Below are 24,221 nucleotides of genomic sequence, written 5' to 3'. Positions count from 1 at the left end.
TACTTTGATAATAAATTTATTTGGACATTGAGCTTTGAATTTAAAACTATGCCTTCTAGTTTCTGATTCCCTTTCACGGAGAAAAAGATTGTGTGAATTCACCAGACCTATGCCCTTCATGATTTTATGCACCTCCATAAGGTCACTCCTCTCCGACAATATGGAAGTGTACAAAATCGTGAGCTATGCTCCATGGAAAAATGGAGGGCGATGTAGGAGGGAAGGGTTAGTATGGATCTTAGAATAGGTTAAAAGGTTGGCACAACTTCGTGAGCCAAGGGGCCTGTACTGTGCTGTAATGTTCTATGTTCTGTGAATGAGGTCCTAGCCTACCCAACCTTTCCCTATAACTCAAACCCTTGAGTCCTGGCAACCTTCTCATAAAAATTCCTACATTTCCTAATCACACGTCCTGTGAAATCTCTGGTATTGTTCTCTTTATACCCAAATCCCAGTCATTACCATCCCTTGAAAGTCAGATAGGCTTCCATCCAATCTGAAAAGCTACCTTTTCATCTCTGATCACTCTCCCCTGTGTCTCAGCTTCATTAATAGCCAAGCCACTGGTGTTCACTTAATACCATCAGCTTCAGTATGACTGACATTTACTATCTGGAACTTAATTATTGCTAATATTGACAAAAGATGAGTTCTCTAAACCTATGCTTTTGTACTGTGGAGAATACCCACTGTAATCAAATGTCCCTCTAGAATTTTGTTAGCAAACAGCTCGCAGCAGAGGCACAGCCAATATCAGCCAATAAAACATACTAATAAATGGATTAATTTTTTAATAAAGCAGATTAAATTTAGAAAACAACACTTGCTGATTATCCAAAATAAAGATAGAAAAGGCTGAAAATATACAATACCCCTGTCAGCATCCAAATACAAAAGAACAGGCTAAGGTTTTGAATAGGAACTTTATCTCAACTCCTATTCGAAATGTCCATGCTGACCCAGGTACCTTCTTAAAACTAGTCCCATTTGCCCATGTTTTTCTTATATTCCTCTAAACCTTTCCTTTTCATGTTCTTATCCATATGTCTTTTAATTGTTTTATTATACCTTGCTCAACTACATTCTCTGAGAGCTCATTCCATATACACACCACCCTCTCTCTGCATGATGTTGCCCCTCAGGTCCCTTTTAAAACTTTCCCTCCTCAGTGTATGCCTATCCCTCCTGTTTCTGGCTCCCTTTCCCTCGGAGAAAAAAGACTGCAAGCATTTGTTCCTCATAATTTTATACTCCTCTGTTAGGTCAACCTGAAAGTCCTAACCTGCTGAAGCTCTCAGTATAACCCAGGCCCTGTAGCTCTGCAACATTCTTGTAAATCTACAGTACAGTGCAAATGTCTTAGGCACATAGATACTGTATAGCTAGGGTGCCTAAGACCTTTGCACAGTACCATTGTAATTCTATGTATTGCACTGTACTGATGCTGTAAAAAAAAAACAACTTTCAAGACATATTGAGTGTTGATAAACTTGATTCCAATATAGGTCTCTATTATGGACTGAGGGTGGGAAGGGTTGGAAAAGGGGAAGGGAGAGGGGTAGGAGAGGGAAGTACCAGAGAGACATTCTGTAATGATCAATAAACCAATTGTGTATAATCAGATGACCTTGCCTGGTGCCTCAGGGCTGGGTATGTCACCTCTGCCACTGCCTGCCCCTGGCACTCCTCTGTCACCTGTCCCACACCCCAGCCATGGCACTTGACCCTCACCATTCCCAACATCCTTTGCTCTCAACTGATGTGCAAACTCTCTCTCCATTCCACATTGACAAACACAGTACTGTGCAAAAGTATTAGGCACCCTTAGTCTTTTGCACAGTACTGTAAGATCCTCTATCTCTTTCACCCACCGATAATTGTTCCTTCAACTATTCAAGCCTAAAACTCTGGAATTCTCTCTCTAATCCTCTTCATCTCTCCCTCCACCTTTAACATGTCTTTTTTTAAACCCATCCTACTCACCAAGATTATTAGATAACACTGTACAACAATCATCATTTCAAATTTTCACTATTTATGATGACAATAAACCAGCTGGGTAAAAGTAATAATTTTGTTATTGAGAATAATCTAATCCTCAGTAAATAACATGACATGTATTTGATTTATGCGGATAAAAAAACTACTGGATTATTCATTCACCAATTACCATGAAAACAGTAGAGCAAGTGAAGATGAAACTTCCAAAATTTTAAGTGATTGACCTCTGGGAATGTGAAATTCAAAAACATAAGAATCAGGAGAATTAGTAGGCTCTAAGATGCCTGAAGCCTGCTTTTCAAGATAAGGACTGAACCTTTGTATCAAATAAGAAAAAAAAAGGAGAGAATCTCTGGGAATTAATTTAGATGCTTTGATACAAAAGTCTTATTGTGTTGTAGAAAACAGAATTAAACTTATCATCACTTTGATATTTTTGGAGATTTCTTTTCTCAGAAATTTTAATATTTGTTAAAATGTGAGTATCAAATTCTTCCAGATCATGTATCACATCATGTATTTGCAAGACTTAATGGGCTTAGTTAGGATAGTTGAGATATAATTTTATTGGTCATTCGCACATGGCAGTAACTAGTAAAATTCCACAATCTTCACTATCGATTCATCCGCACTACATTTACTGTTAGTAAATAATACGCACCTGTATCAATATAAAAACATGGAAACAGGAGTAGACAAGTTGGGCTCTCTGAATCTGCTTTACTATTCCAGAAGGTTATGCTCACTAATGTAACTTAAGTCCACATTTGTACATTATTTCCATATCTTTGAATGTCACTAATTTATTTTTATTGTTCAAATCCAATTATTTTTAATGATCAAGTATTTGCACACCTCTAGTTTAGAGAACTCAAAAAACTTGCAACCCCCTAAGTAAACAAATTAATAGTGATTCTGGTCGGAAATGGCAAATATCTTAGCATGCATTGAACATAGCAACAGGCCCTCTGCCTTCAGCATCCCAGAGAAATCAATCTAAGGTTGTCCAACCACTCCTTATAGTTAATACTGTCTTTCCAGGCGAGATCCTGTGAATCTTCCTTTGTATCTGTCCAAACCCTCCATGTCAGTTCCTGCGACAAGGTGGCCAAAACTGCACACAGAACTGTCTTGAGACTGTACCCTATGACCTTCAAATTCTCCAGATTAATCCTCGTCATCTTCTTATAGTGGTGTCGAATCATAGAGTCATACTGCAAGGAAATGGGCCAATCAGCCCACCACATCCATGCTAACCAGTGGGCACCCATCTGTACTAGTCCCATCTTCACCAGTTTACTTGTGCTTCAGTGTCTAAGTGATTCAAATGCTCATTCTTGACTACTTAGATGCCCTGTCCAGAAGTGCATTCCAATAATCATCAGTCTCTGAGTGAAAAAATATCTCATGCAAATCCCCCTAAATCTCTTACCCCTTACCCTAAATCAGTGTCCTCTAGTTTGATTCACTTCTTTATTAATTTCTTAAATGTTTGAATGAGATTGCCAAAATCTGAATATAGGATAATGCTACTTAAACTTTCCCAATACAACAATATCCTCATCCTAGAAATCAATTTTTGAATCTATTGTGTATTATCTTGGGCCTCTCTAGGTACAGAAAAGACTATTCCCCCCCCCCTTTTGAGATATGATGTCCTAAATTTCACTCCAAGTATGCATTCATATAACTGTTCTACAATTACAGCAAGGTCGTTACTTAGGGACTTCCTAATATTTCATACTATTCATGTTTTAAGAATTAAGTATCTCTGGGAGGAGGAAGTGCAGCTATCTACTCTTGATTTTTAATGCTAATATCTCTGTATAACATTCCATAACCTGGGGGTCACAATTGATTTAAAAATTAGCCAGACTAACTGCATCCTGTAGATATTGTGATGGGCACATTATCTCCTGAGTCTCCATGTGCTATCGGCCATTTAGCATTATCCTGCAGAGCAAAAAAAAGCACCAGACATTAGAAGAACTCAGTATGTGAAGCAGCCACTGTAGAGGCAAAATGTGTATGTCAACATTTTGGGTTGAGACCGTGCAATAGGATTAAAAAGAGAGACAAACGATAGCCAATAGAAAGCCATATGAGTGAGGGGTTGGGACAGAGGCTAGTGGATGATAGGTGGAACCAGATGTTTCCTTTAATTTTCCTTGTTGTGTTCTTATTTGCTTCATGTTCTGGGAATAGGATAACAGAAGGAACATAGGGCATAGAACATAGCAGCACAGTACAGGCCCTTCAGTCCACAATGTTGTGCTAACCTGTTAGCCTACTCTAAAATCAATCTGACCATTTCCTTCTGCATATTCCTCTATTTTTCTATCATCCATGTGCCTATCTAAGAGTTTCTTAAATGTCCCTAATGTACCACCCTGGGAAAATGTCTCTGGCTATCCATTTGATCTATGCCTTTTATCATCTTGTACGCCTCTGTCCAGTCACCTCTCATGCTCTATGCCACAAGTCAAATGCAGACTCCAGGGGTTGACTGCCTGTGGTATAAATATTATCGATATTTATTAACGTTTATACTACATTGAGTTTGGACCACTCTTGTATGAATCCTGGGTTGAGGATGTTGTTGCTACTTGTTTGTGTCATTGCATTGGCAAGTTTAGACTTTTAAGTTCTAACATACAACTGATCCTAACGCTTAGGTATGTTCCCGTTACAGGGGCCTTGAATACAGATGAGTCTATTCACAATAGAAGCAAAATGTGAAATGAATGTGATTTGATCAGAGATCTTGTGATTGAACCTCTGTTGTATCTCTAATAATAGAATGCAGTCTATTATCTACCTTGCCAAAAGCCAGAAGCCAAGAGCAAGATATTGGGCAGCAGGAATCTGATTTGTGTTTGAGCTATGAAGACCATTTCATCAGGTGGAGAGAGGAATGTGGGTGGGGGGGGGGAGGAGGAGAGAGAGAGAGAGAGAGAGAGAGAGAGAGAGAGAGAGAGATAGATATCCCATTTACCACTCCAAATATTCACTTCCTCCACCATGGCAGCCACAATATTTACGGTTTACAAAATCCTAGGTTATCCTGTCAGTGCCTTCCAAACCTGCAAACTGCATTACCGAGGACAAGGGTATAAAGAAAAGTGGAGCACCACCACCCCCAAGTTCCCTTCCAAGTCACACACCATCTTAACTTGGAAATATAATGCTGGTCCTTCATTGTTCCTGGATCTAACTCCTGGAACTTCTGTAGGGCTCAGCAATAAGTACTGTCTTTGCCCGCAATGCTCATATCAATAAAATGAATGCATATCAAAAAAGAAGATAGGCCAGTAAATTCTTGAACTATTGAGGTCCAAGCTCCTAAACGACACGAGAAAATAACTGAAATAAACTCAAATTCCTCATGCGCCTTCTAGCTTTTGATTCTCTTCCTGCTCGATTGTCCTCGAAGAAAAGACATAATGGTATCCCAGTGCATGCCTCAGAAGAAAATTGCTGCCAATAACAGTGTCTTGCTTGGCTGCTCAAAGTATTACCTTATAATTCAAGTCTACAGGAAGCTGATTGGTTCAATGCAGATAGGTAATCCACCTCTTTAAGCAAACAATTTCTGTCAGGCAGGCAGGGATAAAATTCCCTCCATTGCACGTTATTTTCTCTGTCTTTTGTAATGATATTTATCATCTAATATTTCCCTTTAATGATTAAAATATCTTAGTACTTTAATTAAAGTAAGTATTTTGCAGGAGCACACAACATATGCTGAAGGACATTATTTATTAATTCCTGACTGAATTCATCTTTTTCTCTGCAGCAGTTTTAAGGTATATGCTCTTGAATGATAGAATGAAAATGTCAGTATGGGCATTAGAGAAAATAATAAAACATGTTATTTGATATGTCAAAGCACAAGGTATCAATTGCAGTCAAGAATAAATCTGCCGAGGCCAACTACCTCTTTAAAACAGCTGACAGCAAAAACTACCGCTTGTAATAGCTGTTTTTGCTAAGTCCTCATTGACGGAAGAGTAACTAAAGGAAAATGGTCTAATAAATCGCATCAGATGTTTTGCTATTTGCTCAATACACAGTGCACCTAGTAGAGAAAAGCACTTCAGTTCCACAAGAGCTCTGTCTGCAATAGAGGAATGCACAATCAATAAAAGGGATATTCAGTGCAGTTAGAAATCATATTTAAATAGGAACAAATGGACTATTTTCCCTTTTGAATTCTGTTTGGGATATGGTTGTATTTCACTGCAGACATGTCGCTTGATCTTTTACATGGTTACTTTTGAATCCAGTGCAAACTGGGCAGCCAGTATCTTATCAGAAGTATGCTGGTGTCAATTCTGAGACAAGTGTGAATAGACGTAGCCCGCTAATTCAAACAATGAAAAGTTTCTTTGTCAAGGAAAATCTATTTCAACGTACATGAGACAAAGCAAGTATTGTACATTGAGATGAAAAGGAGAGATGAACCACTAGTGACATTGAACCAAATGGGAAAAAATTGAGAGCAACTGCAGGCTGATGGCTTCCCATAGGTGTTCCTGTTATGGGTTTTGGAATGATTTCTTTTCCACTACTCCTCTCAAACATAGTCAATAGGAGTGCTGTGGTAAACCTTTTTGGACTCGTGTATAGTCTGTGATATCATATACTCTCTAGGATGAGCAGCCAAGTGAAACATGATTTCTTACACAGAGCAGTGTGTGGTTTTAACTGCTGAATCACGAGGGCTGTTTTCACTCAATGTTTCCATTAGCCAAAAAGTGCCTTTATGATATTTCATGGTGGGGATGAAGTGAGACTAATCAGAATGGTTATCAGAGTAAGTTGTGCTTGCCTTTTGTGTGATCACAGCATACTCATGTAGCCGAACAGGACAAGGTTAGTGAAATGAATGAAAACGGACATTGAATGTACGAATTAGCTGAAACCGAGTGGTTTGATATAGAGTTCATTTTGCTGAACCTTTCCATACATCAGAACACTTTGAAGATACAATTTGGCATGGACTAGATGGGCCAAATGGCCTGCTTCTGGGCTGTAGTGCTCTGTGAGTGACTCTAAAAGCGATTATTACTAGAAGCTGACGCAGGTACTGAAGAGAAGGTGCTTGCTGTCTGAAGGACAATTGGGGTGGGTAAGTCCCTAGGGCATGACGAGCTGTCTTCCTGGCCCTTGTAGGAGGCCAGTGCAGGATTTGCAGGGGATAATTAAAATATCCTTAGCCATGGGTAAGGAGCTGGGTGACTGGAGGGTAACTAATGTTGTTCCATTGTTTAAGAAAAGCTATAAGAATAAGTCAGGAAATTATAGGCCAGTGAGCCTGATGTCAATTGTAGGTAAATTACTGGAGGATATTATAAGGGGCAGAATATATGTAAGTATTTGTATAGACATGGCCTGATTAGGGACAGTCAAAGTGGTTTGGTGTGTGGTAAATTGGGTGTAACCAATCTTACAGATTTTTGAGGAGGTTATCAAAAAGGTTGATGAGGGTGGACGTTACCGACATGGACATTTGTAGACACATAGCAACATAGAAAACCTACAGCACAATACAGGCCCTTCAGCCCACAAAGTTGTGCTGAACATGTCCCTATCTTAGAAATTACTAGGCTTACCCATAGCCCTCTATTTTTCTAAGCTCCATGTACCTATCCAAATGTCTCTTAAAAGACCCTATCGTATCTGCCTCCACCACCGTTGCTGGCAGCCCATTCCACGCACTCACCACTCTCTGCGTAAAAAACTTACCTCTGACACCTCCTCTGTACCTACTCCCAAGCAACTTAAACCTATGTCTTCTTGTGGCAGCCATTTCAGCCCTGGGAAAAAGCCTCTGACTATCAACATGATCAATGCCTCTCATCATCTTATACACTTCTATCAGGTCACCTCTCATCCTCCATCGCTCCAAGGAGAAAAGGTCGAGTTCACTTAACCTATTCTCATAAGGTATGCTCCCCAATCCAGGCAACATCCGTGTAAATCTCCTCTGCATCCTTTCTATGTTTTCCACATCCTTCCTGTAGTGAGGTAACCAGAACTGAGCACAGTACTCCAAGTGGGGTCTGACCAGGGTCCTATATAGCTGCAACATTACCTCTTGGCTCATAAATTCAATTCCATGATTGATGAAGGCCAATGCACCATCTGCCTTCTTAACCACAGAGCCAACCTGTGCAGCTGCTTTGAGCGTCCTATGGACTTGGACCCCAAGATCCCTCTGATCCTCCACACTGCCAAGAGTCTTACCATTAATATTATATTCTGCCATCATATTCGACCTACCAAAATGAACCACTTCACACTTACCTGGGTTGAACTCCATCTGCCGCTTCTCAGCCCAGTTTTGCATCCTATCAATGTCCCGCTGTAACCTCTGATAGCCCTCCACACTATCTACAACACCGCCAACCTTTGTGTCATCAGCAAACTTACTAATCCATCCCTCCACTTCCTCATCCAGATCATTTATAAAAATCACGAAGAATAAGAGTCCCAGAACAGATCCCTGAGGCATACCACTGGTCACCGGCCTTTGACAAAATCCTGCTCGTGAGGCTGGTCCAAATTGTTTAGTCACTTGGCATCCAGGATGGAACAGTCAATTGGATTTATCATTGGCTGATTAGAGGCCTGTGACTAGTGGAGTGCTGCAGGGATCGGTGCTAAGTCCATTGTAGTTTATCATCTATATTCATGACTTAGATGATAATGTGGTAAACTGGATCAACAAATTTGCAGATGACACCAGGAATGGGGGCGTAGTAGAGAGTGAGGAGTGCTGTCAAAGCTTGCAAAGTGTCCTAGACCAACTGGGAAAATGGGCTGAAAATGGCAGATAGAATTTATTGCAACCAAGTGTGAGGTGTTGTACATCGGGAGGACAAAATCTGGTAAAATTTACACAGTAAGCAGTGCGGCACTGAGTATGCTGTAGGACGAAGGGACCTGGGAATACAGACCCATAATTCTTGAAAGTGGGAGATACGGTCATAAAGAGAGCTTTTGGCTCTTTGGCATTTATAAATCAGAGCACTGAGTACAGATCTTGGATGTTATGTTGAAATTATATAAGACATTGGTGAGGCAAAATTTAAAGTATTACATGTAGTTCTAGTTACCTACCTACAGGAAAGCTATTAATAAGTTTGAAAGAGTGCAGAGAACATTTACACCGATTAAGGGCCTGGTTTACAGGGATAGGCTGAACAGGTTAGGACTTTATTTCCTGGAGTATAGGAGAATGAGGGGAGATCCTACAGAGGTATACAAATTTATAAGGAGTATTGACAAGGTTAATGCATACAGGCTTTTTCCCCTCAGGCTGGGTGTGACTAGAACTAGAGGTCACAGGTTTAGGGTGAAAGGTGAAATATTTAAGAGGGATCTGAATGGAGTTTCTTCATTCAGACGGTGATGTGAGTGTGAAACAAAAGTCAGTACAAGTGGTAGATATGGGTTCATTTGTAACGTTGAAGTAAAGTTTCAATAGGTACATGCATGAGAGATGGATGGTGGGCTAGATGGGACAAGACAGAAAACCAGAATGACATGGAGTAGATGGGCCAAAGGGCCTGTTTCTGTGCTGTAGTGCTTTATAACTCTATGCATCAATGACTTAGAAGGAGGAGAGTTCCTTAAACTCCTAGCATCAGATCGAGTTAGACAGAGATTTAAAGAATACATATTGACCTTTGAGAGAGTGTCAGCTCTGGTCATTTTCCCGAGGACAATACATTATTGCATCCAAAGTCTACTAGGCGATATACCCTGCCATGGTGATACATTAGCATCTGGAAAAATAGAGCAGTAAATGAAGGAGAACCAGAAAATGTTCTCCAGCAACTCTGGCATGTAGGAGGAATAAGGACATGTTTGTTGGCTCAGAGATTGTCCTTGGTTATATGACAGACACTGAAGAATTCCACCCAATGTAGGACCATCAAGCCATGCTCAGTGCTTAGAGTTCAAACAATCTGACAAAGCTGAAGGCCTGCTTATGACTCCTCAATTGTAATGGACTTTTCCTCCCATATTTAAGCAAAGAGGTAGCACCTGAATATTTGCTAAATCATGTGATAGACTGGAAGTCGACAGAGAAACAAGAAGCATCTAAGACTAAAAGCAGCTGTGATTAAATTTACAGCTTCCTGTTACGCCTTATGACATTGTGTCATATTGTTTCACAAAATGGAAATAGACAAACTTTTTTTCCCAGAAGGTTTTTTTAAATAAAGTTGCTGAAACAAATAGAAGATGAGGCAATGATCAACTCAGATTATCCCCTCAACAACAGAAAACTAATGTTAGATTTTAACAATGAGAAAAATGTTCTTGATATAAAAGCAGGAATGAAGGAACTACTCAGAGGTCAGTGCACATCACTGCAGTAAAAAACAGTGCTAACATTTTAAGTTACACACGTAAAATGCTGGAGGAACACAGCAGGCAAGGCAGCATCTATGGCAAAATGTTCAGTTGACGTTTTGGACCGTAATGTCGACTGTACTTTCCATAAGTGCTCGCTGGCCTGCTGAGCTCCTCCAGCATTTTGTGTGTGTTGCCCGGATTTCCAGCATCTGCAGATTTTCTCTTGTTTAACATTTTAAGTTGTTTACTTTCTTCATAATCCTATTTGAACATTCTCTGATGCAGCGTTTGATCATGGAAATGTTCCTTTAAGCCCTTCTTTCTGTATACCAGTACATTTGAGAGTCATTCAAACCACTGTAATGTTTTAGCAATAGTTTTTAATCAGCGTGATATAATTGTTTAATACCACCTTGCACCATAACCATGCTGCAAATATAAATTATTTAAAGCAAGTTATTTAGCTTAAAATAAATGTGACTCTGATAAACAGAAAGTCAAAGCTAACAATTTAGTTCTCAGTCTCAGCCAGACATTGCCACCCAGGGATTTATCAGAACCAACAAATTAACTGAATAATTCTGTTTATCATCAACCAACCTTATAAAATTACTCATGTTCTTTTTAATTGTACACATACTTGTTCACTCTTCAAGGCTAGCATATGTTTACCTTGAATTAATCTCAGAAATGGCATAAGTTTCTGGAAAGCAGTGACTTCTATTTTCAAATCTTATGGATGCTCAGAGAATAGGCCATTTAACAGTACCACGAATATATATGGAGGATCAGAATGATACCAAATACCAGAACCTTTCAATTATTTCAGAAGGTCATGTTCCAATCTCCAGAAGCAAAATTTCACACATGCTGAAAATAAAAAATAAAAAAAATTTATTAGAAATACTCAGCAGGTCAGGCAGGATCTGTGGAGAAAGAAATAGATTTAAAAGTTTTGATCAGAACTGGTGAGAGATCATTCACATAAAATATTAATAATAATCTTGTGCAGTAACTGCAGTCTTTGTTTCTCTTGATTAAGAAGCATACTGAAGCTTCATTTAAAGTTATGGTCAAATTTACAAATCAATCAATTTGACAAGTTAATCTATGTAATTACAGACCTAGTTTCATGGACTGACAGCCATAGTCAGATGATACAGTTCCTACAAAACCTCTGTGAAAGAAACAAGACAGTGGAATTGTGCAACAATGAACTTCCAGTAGATATTTCTGAAGACGCGATTCTGCTATCCTTATGCTTTTTGGTAGAGATTGTACTATTTGTGAAGTAGTATCAGTGCTGAGTAACAGCAAGCAGTTTGTGCTGTGCGTTAGTGGTAGAGTGAATGTGTGCTTCAGATGGTAGATGGGGTACCAATTCTAGTGAGCTACTTGGCCCTTGGGGCATCAAGAGTTGTTGGAGGTGCACTCATCCAGGCAAGTGGAGAATATTCCATCACACTCCTGATATTCCTTGTATATGATAAAAAGGCCTTAGAGTGTTAGGAGATGTGTCGTTTTCTGCAGGAGACCCAGCTGTGCTTGTAGCTCAGTTTTTGTGTCACTGGTCCAGCTGAGTTTCTACCCAGTGATGACTTCCAGAAAGATGAGTGTGTAGGACTTGAAAAGAACTTGTTTACTGATGCCCGATATTGGTTCTTCTTTTTAAGCCCAGCACTCCAATTACAGCCACTGAGAGCAGCTTGCCAGAGTCCTCTGTACTGGGCACTTTAGAGTTTCTGTTGGCGTTTCTGTAGCTCTGGGTTGCTAACACCCACTCAACCCTCCTTCTTTTGCGGTCGGACCTGGGACAACCCATGGCAAAGTTGGATAAGTAATTGGTGAGGAAATAATATTTGATAGCAGTGTCACCAATGGCTTGATTGATCGGGTAGACTGACTAGGCATTAATAAGCCAGAGTGGATCTGTCCTGCTTTTTATAAACAGGACATATGTTGTAACTGTACTGGAACAGCCTGATTTAAGTCACAGCTAGTTTTGGAGAACACGTTGCTTTCAACAGCATCACAGGTACACAGCATCATATAAGCAGCTTTCAAAGAAAAACAAAAACTAAGCTTAAATTATACATGGGTTTTACAAGGAAGAACACAACCAGAACCAAAAAATATCAAAGTACCTTTTGTGTAAAATGAGCAAAGTAGTCATGGTATTGCTAAACTCTGGTAATCAAGAACCAAATGGTTGAAAGGAGTACTTGTTCTCTGACTTCAGCAAGAAGTTAAACGAAGGGCTATAGTTGTCGAAAGAGGATGTAAATCAAAGGTTTGAAGTAAATTTATTACCAAAGTACATATATGTCATCATACACAACCCTGAGATTCATTATCTTGTGGGCAGACTCAATAAATCCAAAACAGAATAATAACCATAATAGTATCAGGGAGAACTACGCAGAACTACCAAGAGAAGCTGAGGCTTGCTGCTGAAGAAAAGCGCACTCGTTGGAAAAACAGCACCAAGACAACACTGGAGGACGACAACTTCAAGTGCAGTCGCTGCAGCCGAGACTGTCACTCCCGTGTGGGCCTCTACAGCCACAACAGACGCTGCTCTAACACAGACTGAAGCAAGACTTTCCAAGCGCAGATCCATGGTCTCACGAGACTAACGGATGCCACCACCTGAGTATCAGGGAAAGACCACTCCAACTTGAGAATTCAACCAGTGTGGAACAAACAACAAACTGTGCAAATACAAAAAGAAAGAAAGAATAATAATGAATAAATAAGCAATAAATATAAAGAACATGAGGTGAAGAGTCCTCACAAGTGATTAGTTATGGGAATATTTCAATGATGGAGTGAGTGAAGTTATCCCCTTTGGTTTAAGAACCTAATTGTTGAGGGCCAATAACTGATCTTAAACCTGTTGGGACGAGTCCTGAGGCTCCTGTACCTTCTTCCTGATGGCAGCGGTGAGAAGTGTGCATGTCCTGGGTGGTGGGGGATCCCTAATGATGGATGCTGATTTCCTGTGACAATACTTTGTGTAGATGTGCTTAATGGTGGGGAGGGCTTTACCCAAGATGGATGGGCCACATCCAGTGCTTTTTGAGGACTTTCTGTTCAAGGGCATTGGTGTTTCTATACCAGGCTGTGATGCAGCCAGTTAACATACCTGAAGAAATTTGTCAAAGTTTTAGATGTCATGCCGAAAACTCCTAAGGAAGTAAGGGCACTGCCATGGTTTCTCTTTAGTTACACTTACATGTTGGGCCCAGGAAGGGTCCTCTGAAAAAATGACACCAAGGAACTTTAAAGTTGCAGACCCTTCTCTACCTCTGATCCTCTGATGAGGACTGGATCATGGACCTCAGGTTTCCTTCTTCTGAAGTCAACAATCAGCTCCTTGCTGACAGTCAGTAAGAGGTGGTTGTGACATCACTCAGCCAAATTATCAACCTCCCTCCAGTGTGCTGATTCATCGTCACCTTTGATTCGGACTACAACAGCGGTGTCGTCGACAAACTTGAATATGGCATTTGAGCTGTGCTTAGCCGAACAGTCATAAGTGTAAAGCAAGTAGAGCAGGGGACTAAGCACAACAGCCTTGTGATTCACCTTTGCTGATGGAGATCGTGGAGGAGATGTTGCCAATTGAAACTGACTGGGGTCTTCAAATAAGGAAACCAAGGATCCAATTGCACAAGGAGGTATTGAGGCCAAAGTCTTGGAGCTTATTCATTAGTTTTAAGTGGATGATAGTATCGAATGCTGAACTATAGTCAATAAAGAGCATCTTGATGTATGCACCTTTGCAGTCCAGATGTTCCAGATTTGAGTGAAGAGCCAATGAAATGGTATCTGCTGTGGACCTTTTGCTCCGGTGGGAAAATTGGAATGGATCTAAGTTGCTTCTCAGGCAATCTCTCAAAACACTTCATCACTGTGGATGTAAGTGCAGCTGGGTGATTATCATTGAGATAAGTCACCGCACTCCTCTTGGGCACCAGTATTATTACAGCCTGATTGGAGCAGGTGGATAACTCAGTCTGGCGAACCAGGAGGTTAAAGATCTCGGTGAATACCCCAGCCGGTTCATCAGCACAGGTCTTTAGTACTTGACCAGGTACACCATCTGGGCTGAGTTCACCCTCCTGAAGGCTGCTTGCATATTAGCCTTAGAGACGGAAATCATAGGATCATCGAGGGACATGGGAGTTTGTGATGGTTCCTCCCCGCTTTGATGGTCAAAGCAAGCCTAGAAGACATTGATCTCATCTGCATGAGTAGCCCTGCTGTCTCCTATATCATTTGATTTAATTTTATAAGAGGAGACATCTCTGGAGTGTGGATAATAGTTCCTGTTCCCTTTTTGCCTGACGTTTGCTCACTAATGCTGATAAAATGTGCCTCTCTAATCTCCTATGGAGCCAGCATTCAAAATGATGTTCTGAAGGATTGGGCCATGTGCACAATGGCATGTTCTTTGACTGCCCCAATAAATGTAGCCCATCCTCCAGTTCTTTAGCTCACTCCAGGCACCAGACCATGGCTCGAAGCTACCATCTCTACCACTCCACAGATGCCCTGAAATGAAATTTAATCTGATAGAAATGGTGACCTGAAAATATCATAAACACTTGAGATTTTGGAGATGCTGGAAATTCACAGCAACACACAGAAAATGCTGAAGGAACTCAGCAGTTCATGCAGCAGTTATGGAAATGAATAAATAGTCGCTGTTTCAGGCCAAGACACTTCTCTGGGACTGGAAGAGGTAAGGTGCCAGAATAACAAGGTAGGGTCAGGGGAAAGAGGATGAGCTAGAAGCTAGTAGGTGAAGCCAGTCGGCTGGGAACGGTAAAGTGCTGGAGAAGAAGGAATCTGATAGGAGAGGAGACTAGAATATAGGAGAAAGGAAAGGAAGAGGGGATCCAAGGGGTAGTGGTAGGCAGGTGAGAAGAGGTAAGATGCCCCAGTTGGGAATAGAAGAAGTGGGGATGGGGAGGGAAAATGTTTTTACCAGAAGGAAAAAATAGATACTGGTGCCATCAGGTTGGAGGCTACCCAAACGGAATATAAGCTGTTGCTCCTCCACCCTGAGGGTGGCCTCTTTGTGGCACTACAAGAGGCCATGGACTAACATGTTGGACGGGAATGGGGATAGGAATTAAAATGGTTGGCCATCAGGAAGTTCTGCTGTTGGCAGATGGAGCAGAGGTGCTCGACAAAGCAGTCTCTCAATTTATGTCGGGTCTCAGCATTGTAGAGGAGGCCACATCAGGAGCATCAAATACAGTAAACAACCCCAACAGGTTCATAGCTGATGTGTTGCCTCACTTGGAAGGACAGTTTGGGGCCCTGAATGGAGGTAAGGGGGGAGGTAAATGGACAGGTGTTGCACTTTGATCACTTGCAGGGGTATGTGCCAGGAGGGAGATTGATGAGGAGGGACGAATGGACAAGAGAATCACGGAGGGAGTGATCCCTGCGGAAAAAGGAGAGTTGGTAGGGGGAGGTAAAGATGTGTTTGGTGGTAGGTTGAAGATGGCGGGAGTTGCAGAGAACAATGTGTTGAACGCGGAGGCTCTTGGGGTGATAGGTGAGCACAAAAGGAACTTTATCCTCGTTAAGTCGACAGGCAGATGGGGTGAGCTGTCCAGGAAATGGAGGAGATGCGGGTGAGGGCAGCATCAATAGTGGAGGAATGAAACACTGTTCCTTGCAGAAAGAGGATACCTCTGATGTTCTGGAAAGGAAAGCCTCATCCTGGATAAGATGCAACAGAGATGAAGGAACCGGGAAAAGGGAATAGCATTTTTACAAGAGACAGAGTGGGAGGAGTTACATATAGTCAAAATAACCATGGGAATCAAAAGGTTTCTAAAAGATGTCAGTTGACAATTTGTCTCCAGAAATGAAAGACAGACCGAGAAAGGGAGGGAGGTGTCTGAAATGAGCCATGTGAATTTAAAGGCAGAGTGGACGTTAGAGGCAAAGCAGCACCAATGCAATCATCATTGTAACATGGGAAGAATTGGGGAGCATTACCAGGGAAGTATCATATGTCATTACTCAGCCAGTGTCTCATTGCTGCAATGGAAATGCATCTAACATCTTTATCCAAAAATGGATTTGTTTGAAATTATTTGCTATTATTGTCAAAGCAAAGAGCTTATGCAGAAGACAATGACTCAGGACTGGTTGACATCATATGACATCATATGACATATTTCCAACAGCTAAGGGTTTTCAATGAATACTGAAATCACTTCGGAATAATGAAGATTCTGAGAATGTGCCTGATTACAAGCTCAAACCACAGATCTGTGAGAAAGGCATAGTAAGAGTTCTCATGCTCCTGATCCTTTCATAGTTGATCGTAAATTTCCTTAACTCTTGCTCTTTTGTGATACTTGGAACATTAGAGTGTATGCTAGATTACAGTATATGGTAAAATGAGTGGTAGATTTCATGCTAGATTTCAAAGTTATGTGTTGTACTGTCTCCTTCATATGACATGCTGGATTGTGAAGGATGTAGGGATCTATGTTCTTTCTAGCCTACACAAGCCTTTGGCTCTGTAGGGGTGTGCACAGTGAGCTATTGTTTGCACCTGGCTAATATCCGAGTTGTTATGTTGATGTGTGAAGGTGCCATTCATTTGAGAGTAAGTGGCCACAGGTGTAGCCTCTGCATGTAGAAAGAGAAGTTTATTGAAGTGACATTGAAATGTTACCTGCCCAGGTGAGAACAAACTCTGCTTCTCCTGGTAATTAGATGTCACCTGCTCCAGCATCTATCAGATCCAGCACTGTCTCATTCTGAGGCATTAACCTGCTTCCTGAGGTGAGACACCCCTGCTCTATAATTTCAGTTGCCTGCATCTTTGCTTTCAATAAACAACAGTGGTGAGAGGTGGCTGACTACGTATGAAGGTGTGGAATTCTTGGATGATTGTGTGAATAGTGTGCAAAGTGTGTGTTAGAATGTAGGTGTGAGGACATACGAATTATCACTATGCCTCGGCCATTATGTGTAAGGGAAAAAATATATCGCTATATGAAGGTAACAGGTTGAAATGTGTTAAACTTTCCAGTAATTATACAAATCTAACCGATTGCTGCAATTTCAAAAGAATTCAGAATGAATTGGTTTGGTATACAGCAGGGTGTTCTACACAATGCAAATGCATAGTTCAGTGCCCCCTTTATCTTTCCTGCTGAGTTCCATGCTAGATATCCTATAGATTGTCGGCAGACACTGATTTGCATCCATGAAATTTTATTTTACAGTTAATTGCGGCTTTGTATTCAACTAAAATGACTCAGTGAAAAGAAGAAGCTGATGTGATTTCACTTAGCCTGTGCACATCCTGGCAATGCATGCTACACAATCACCTGGCTGTCAAAACTCAACCTGTTAATGGCATTCTCCTAACTACTTATGAACTCATGCACACCCACTGCCTTGAGAACAGTGGAGTATCTCAATTCAAAACTAAAAAACAATTGGAGGAAGATAATTTTGACTGTTTTGCGCTGGAAAACTGTAGCAGATGGGACTTTTTGAACATTCCAACTGGTGATCATGAACTCGATTTAAATTCCCAGCAGGCTTTGAAATGGGTCACCGACATCCCTGTTCAATTCACATTTAATTTAAATATTTGAAATGGGGTTTCGAAAGCAAAAGCTTGCAGAAAAACTAAATTCTGAAATTAAACCGCAAATATTTAGCAGGTCGCAAAGCTGCTGAGTTAGACAGGAGAAACAAGAAGAGAAAGATGTTTGCAAGACAGCCAACAGATTAAATTACTGAATTGTTTCAGAAAAAAAGGAACTGAAACTAACAGAAACAGCTATTATAAAGTTCCCCATTTTTGAAAAAGAGGCCAGAAACTCAAAATGTTTGAGCTTTTAGTTTGATTCATCACACTTTTTTCCCCATCCTCTTCCATAGCAGATGGATCATATGGCCAGCATTACACTGAGTTTTGTATGGAAGCTTTCCTGATGTTATTAACAGGATGGCATAAGTCCAGAATCTAGTTCAATGAAGACTTGTATATCGCCAGAAAAGGGCTCCCACTGCTCTTATCTGCAACAATGTGTAATCTTTGAGGAACTTTAAATGGACACAAAATTTAAAATATTCACCCACACCCACCTTCTCCCCCCCCCGTTTTGAAAAGAAAATTCAGATTGTGTTAATTTCTTTTCATTTGTTGAATGTACAAACTCAAATATGTCCTCTTATGATATTACATTAGCATGTATAACACAAAAATGCTGTAGAAACTTAGCAGTGGGCTGCATCTATGGAGAGAGAACAGAGTTAATATTCAGATCATGGACTATTCTTTGGCCCTGATAAAATAGAACTGACAGGGATGGTGGTAAAGTATCTAAACAAGCACTTAAATCACTGAGCCATAGAATGCTATGCACCAAACACTGGTAAATGGGATTAGTCTAGGTTGATACTTGATGGCTGATCCTGTTTTAGTGCTGTATGACTCTATGACTATCTACTTGTGGGTGTCTAGTCACACTGGAGAAGAGCAAAATGTTGTAATGTTTAGATTATGGTCCTCTGAATAAAGGAAGAATCCAGAATTTGCCGGTTCTGTTGGAATGGATGAAATCTACACTGTCTGAAGGAGAATGAAAGCAAAATAAATATGGGAGATAAGCAACAGGTGAGACACCCAGAAAGGATGTGGAGGCAAAGTTGGGAGTGAGGCAGCTGGAAGATATTGATCGGAGATATCCCTGTCATCTGCAAAGGTCTCAAGAAGAACAGTTTTTCTTAGGGTATCTCAGAAGCAGTGCTTATTAAGAAAATATACGTTGGTTTTTTGGGATGTGAACTCATTCTAAAAGGATTAGAGAGTATATGAAAATCTGAAAAAAAAATGAAAAATGCTAGAAACACTCAGCAGCATCTGTGGAAGGAGAAACAGAGTTAATGTTTTATACCTGCTACCCTTAGCAAGAGTCTCTGGTCCCAGCTCATCCTTCAAAAATTCGATTCCAAATTCTATCCTAAACAATTTGGACCCACCCAGGATCACGGATATAATCAAACAGTTAATGTTTCTCAAGACACTGATCTCATCTCATCCTGAGATACCCCTCTTTATGCCAATGCATTGATGCATGTATGCTCTTGACCTCTCCTTACAGTAACACCAACTCAGTCCATCTCAAAGATCTCACCCACTGCAATTCTATTTTGCATTTGGAGTTATAAATACTTCTATTTTTCATTTCTTTTTGATATCACAGATTGCTAATGTCAACGGTCTCAGTTTGCTATACCGTTCCTGACCTTTCTTTCCCTTCACTTTCTTCTGACCTCATCCCTACACACCCAGCCTTGCCTTTCTGCTTTGTTTTCAATGTCTTTCTTGATCTGTCTCTCTCTGATCCTGAACAATCAGTACTGTTCCTGCAAAGAAATTTCTGACCTGGCTCTAAACTGTTCCTGTTTGCAGATGATGCTTGATCTGCTGAGTGTTTTCTGTTTCTTTGAGCATCGATTATAGATGGCCAAGCTAACAGTTATTGATCATCTTGAAATACTTCGAGGAAGTGTCTGTGCATCTTCCTGAACCTTTGTCAATGTAGTAAATAAACAAGCAATAGACTGTATATTAATAGATAATAAAAGTTATTTTCCAAAAAATAAATCCAGATTTTAACACAGGATGTTTATACTAGTACACAGGTGCTATAAAAGTGGACAGAGCTGAACTACCTTTCGAAGTGGAGGATACTCCATTTGAATTGTGCTTAGTTGGTGTTAATGTACTAGTCCCTAACCTGTTCCAAAAGCTATTATACTGTTGTAACTCATCCAGTTAGTCACTGGACTCAGGATATTGCTGAGGAAGATTCATTCATGTAATTTTCTCAAATGTCAACAGTAGATTCTTAGATTTTAATCAAGTTACATTCAATCAATACTTGCCATTTATTGGAGTCAGTCTAGATGTCACCGCATAAAGACAAATTTTTCAGACCTCTTCATTATCTGGAGCATTATATTATTGTTGAAAATTTTCCATTCATCAGCCAATTGTCTCACTTCATGAGGAAAATAATGAAGCATTACCCTGGGGCTGAGATGATTTGCCCCCGACAACCACAGCCATCGTGCTTTATCCAAAGTATATATCCAACTATTGGAATTTTCCTCAATATCAAGGGTGGTCCAAAATTCCGTTCATCACCATATTTGAAATCAAATATCTCAGTTGAACCTGAACTCAGCATTATTGAATTGCATTATTGATGTCTCCTTCCAAAACCTATCTACCTCTATAAGAAAAGAAGTCAGTCAGTCATCCATAGCCTATCCATCTGAACAAAAATTTGAAGCAGAGAGATATTTTCATTAATTTTCTTGCAAAGTTATGCTTCTCTTTATTACAAACGTACATTGATTGGTTGGCTCTAGTTTATACCATCTTGCTTTGAACACCACCACCAGAAGGAAGCATTTCTACCCAGAGCTTAGCTTCCTGAGCCAAGCTAAAAAGAAATGACAATATGTATTAGCTAAGGTTGTGTATCAAAAAGACCTGTGTGCCATGAATCTGAGATTAGGTTTTGACCTTGCTTTGATTGGGTTGATTTGAGTTGGCTGCGGGAATGTCAGATCCAGATTGACTGTTATTGGTTTGGATTTGACTTGGCTGTATTTCATTTGGGTTTGGGTTAGCTATGGCTAAATTCAGACTGGTTGTAGTTGCCCAACTTTCAAGTCAGGTTTTCATTTTACACCTTAGCAAATCTTTGTTTCTAGCTACACAGTCAAATCATTTGTTAATTTTAAACATAATTGGAACATTTAATGCTCTTTTATACTTAAAACTAAATGCAACCCATCTTTGTAATTTAAATTTTTTACCTCTAGTTTCATTCAGTTTAATCTACACTGTGTTTCCCATAAGGTCAGTTGGTACATATCTTTGCTGGCAACTGAATGCAGACCAACGCATGGATAGGGCCATTCTGAGCACATTTCCACAATGTTCAGTCAGTACCAATACTTTACGTTGCCAAGAACTGTTTAGCCAAGGATACAACTTTGTCGGAGCACAGGTCACTATTATTACAGCTGGGATGTTTTCAGGGAAGGAATCTTGGTTGTATTAGCAATGACTATGAAACTCCATAACAATAAACCAGATGACCTAAAGGTTTTAGCAAATTTTCTTTTTCTGTTGTTCTTAATGTTGGTTGTTTGAAGGGACAGGATTCGAAACCCCAGTAAGGAATATATTAAAGAGGTGATTCAATGAGACAAATCTTTTAAAAATAAAATGGATATCTCACTCTAATGATTTTTTTTCAGATTAGCAATATATTGCTTCTAAAGATTAGACATGTTAAATCTTGCTTCCAATATCAACGGTGGCCTCTCAGATGTTGGAGTGATACTTAGCCGCTTACAAAAATTGCAGTCTTGGTGCAGCCACTTACACATTTATGTTACTCCCTTCTCCATCTCCCCCCATCCCAAATTATTACTGATTGATCAGAGGTCTGATCAATCAGTAACAATATTTTGACAAGTAGCTTGTGGGTTGGATGGGTGGGACTAGAACTAGGGGAATGAGGAGGAACATTTTTACTCAGAGGGTGGTGTGAGAGTAGAACAAGCTGCCAGCAGGAGTGGTAGATACAGGTTCAATTTCAATTTTTAAGAGAAATTTGGATAAGTACGTGGGTGGGAGGGGTGTGGAGCGGTGTATGTTCCTGGTGCAGATTGATGAGACTAGGCAGAAGAACAGTTCAGCATGAACTAGATGGGCCAAAGGGCTTGTTTCTATGCTGTAGCATTTTATGACTCTGACTCTATGAATCGAGAGGGAAATCTTTGCTGAATTCTTTTAATATATAAAAAATCCCCTTTGTTTTGAGCATATGGTTAATTAATATACCATGATATTCCATAAATTTGCAGTGTTTTTGCAGAAGCTTCAATATTATTGCTTAAAAGCAGATGTGGAATTGAGATCCCTTTCACTTCTTCAACACAGCACAGACTATCACTGACAAGAATTAGCCCAACATCTCCTGCAGTAATGTCAGCTGAGAATATGTCAGTCTGGAACTGCCCAGTGTCTGTGTAGATACTAGTAGATACTAAGTCATTGGTTGCTATAACTCTTACAATATCCAGCTTCAGAGATACAAATATTAACACATTATCAGTTTGAATTATTCCTTTCCCAGAGTTTCCAACATCCAAACACAAAAGGCAATCAAATTCTTTCGTAGTAATGAAGGAAGGACAACATTAAACGATAGTTAAATCACACACATCCAAATGGTACACAAATTGTAAAGAGGATAAATTAACGAATATCACATACCCCAAAATGAAGAACTATGCTTTCGAAGTGGATTATCAATGACATGAATAAAATGTTTCAGGTTTTGTTATGCATTAACTTGTTTAGTAGTTTATCTAATCTGAACACGATAAAATAATCAGCAATAATCATCAAAAAATTGCTTTCTAACTCCCTTGCATTCTCACCATTCTCATTCATTTTGACCTTTTTCAGGTAGATATATTTATCAACCTATGACCCCAGTAGAGCGTCTACCAAGCACATCAATCCCGATCAGCACAAGCAGCCATACAGATACCATCCAGCTGTCCATGTCGCTGACGGAACGTTTTCTAAAGACTTCTTCCTTCCTCAGGCCTCCATTCACACCCGACGCACCGAGGTACTGCACCATTTCCAAACTCTTTGTTGACAGCTATCGGGTCAAAAGGATTAATGGGAAGATGTGCTATGTTCAGCGTCAGCCTCAACCAGCCCCTGTTGTGCAGGACCAAAAGGCTGGAGATTACGTCAGTCAGACGACCTCCGTTTGTTCAAAGGGGCCAGCTGTGGCAGACAAGGTGACGGTCCCACAAATGAACCAGTGCTCCTCACCATCTGCCTCAGAGGATTCTGGGATAAATGCTTTAGGGCTCCACTACCCAGAATCATGTGATGATGACACAGAGGAGGATGAGGATGAAGATGAACTGAGTTCAGATGATGACTCTACTCCAGAGAGTCAGTGGGATCCAGATGATTGTGCTTTGCTTTCTCCTTCTCAATCCGCCATGGAAATTATTGAAAAAATTGAAACAACTGTTTAAGTTAAAGCAGCAAGGAAGCTTTCCTGCTATCTTCATTCATTCCAGATGAAACAGATACAACCAAGGTTTATGAATTCCAAGATAAGTTGAAGATGTGCTCAGTATTTAATATAATTTTTTTGAAGTAATTAAAAATAGAAACTGATCAAAGCTTTCTCAATTATAAAATAGACAACTAATTAAAATATAATGCATGCAGATGGTAGGTGAATGATTGCTATGTCAACCTAGTGATTTAGACTGTGGAAAGACCAAAGGGGCCAAGACTTTTGAAGCTACCAAGCACAATATCAAAGCTGACAGCTTTTTAATCCAGTACTTTGACTTTGTCATTCTCATAATTTGAACATCACACTCAAGCACAATTGAACACACAGCACCATTTGTACAAGTCCAGACTGTGCTTCCCTCCTGACTGGGGGGGGGGGCGGGGAGGAGGGTGGGCTGGAAGTAGTTGGGAGGAGGAGAGAAGAGTAAAGACACAAGTAGATGATTTACAGTATATTAGGATTATTCCAATCATAGAGAGAATTACACAAAATGTGCATTCTGAAAAAAAAATCACCTTTTCCTAAATCACAGATCAGTAAAGACATTAGGATCTAAAGTCTTGTTGTGCAACATGTCAAATGATTCCATCAATCCAATAATTTGTGGATATAATGCTGAATGAGTTACATTAACCCCGCATGAAAAAGTGCTTT

The 24,221-nt window shown here is 40.1% G+C and overlaps 1 protein-coding gene across 2 annotated transcripts in view; it reads left to right on the top strand.

The window, feature by feature from the left end:
* Nucleotides 1-23,927, top strand: part of LOC140198599 (UPF0524 protein C3orf70 homolog) — a 30,108-nt gene extending 6,181 nt beyond the window's left edge. For both annotated transcript variants that reach the window (XM_072259597.1, XM_072259596.1), the window contains exon 2: nucleotides 22,925-23,927. In XM_072259597.1, the coding sequence (XP_072115698.1) occupies nucleotides 22,925-23,517 (593 nt within the window). In that variant the 3' untranslated portion in view covers nucleotides 23,518-23,927. The remainder of the gene's footprint in view (nucleotides 1-22,924) is intronic.
* Nucleotides 23,928-24,221: the final 294 nt, after the last annotated feature.

The sequence above is a fragment of the Mobula birostris genome, chromosome 6 (assembly GCF_030028105.1).
Source record: "Mobula birostris isolate sMobBir1 chromosome 6, sMobBir1.hap1, whole genome shotgun sequence".
In the NCBI taxonomy this organism is placed as follows: Eukaryota; Metazoa; Chordata; class Chondrichthyes; order Myliobatiformes; family Myliobatidae; genus Mobula; species Mobula birostris.
This window is presented reverse-complemented; position numbering and strand designations above follow the sequence as displayed.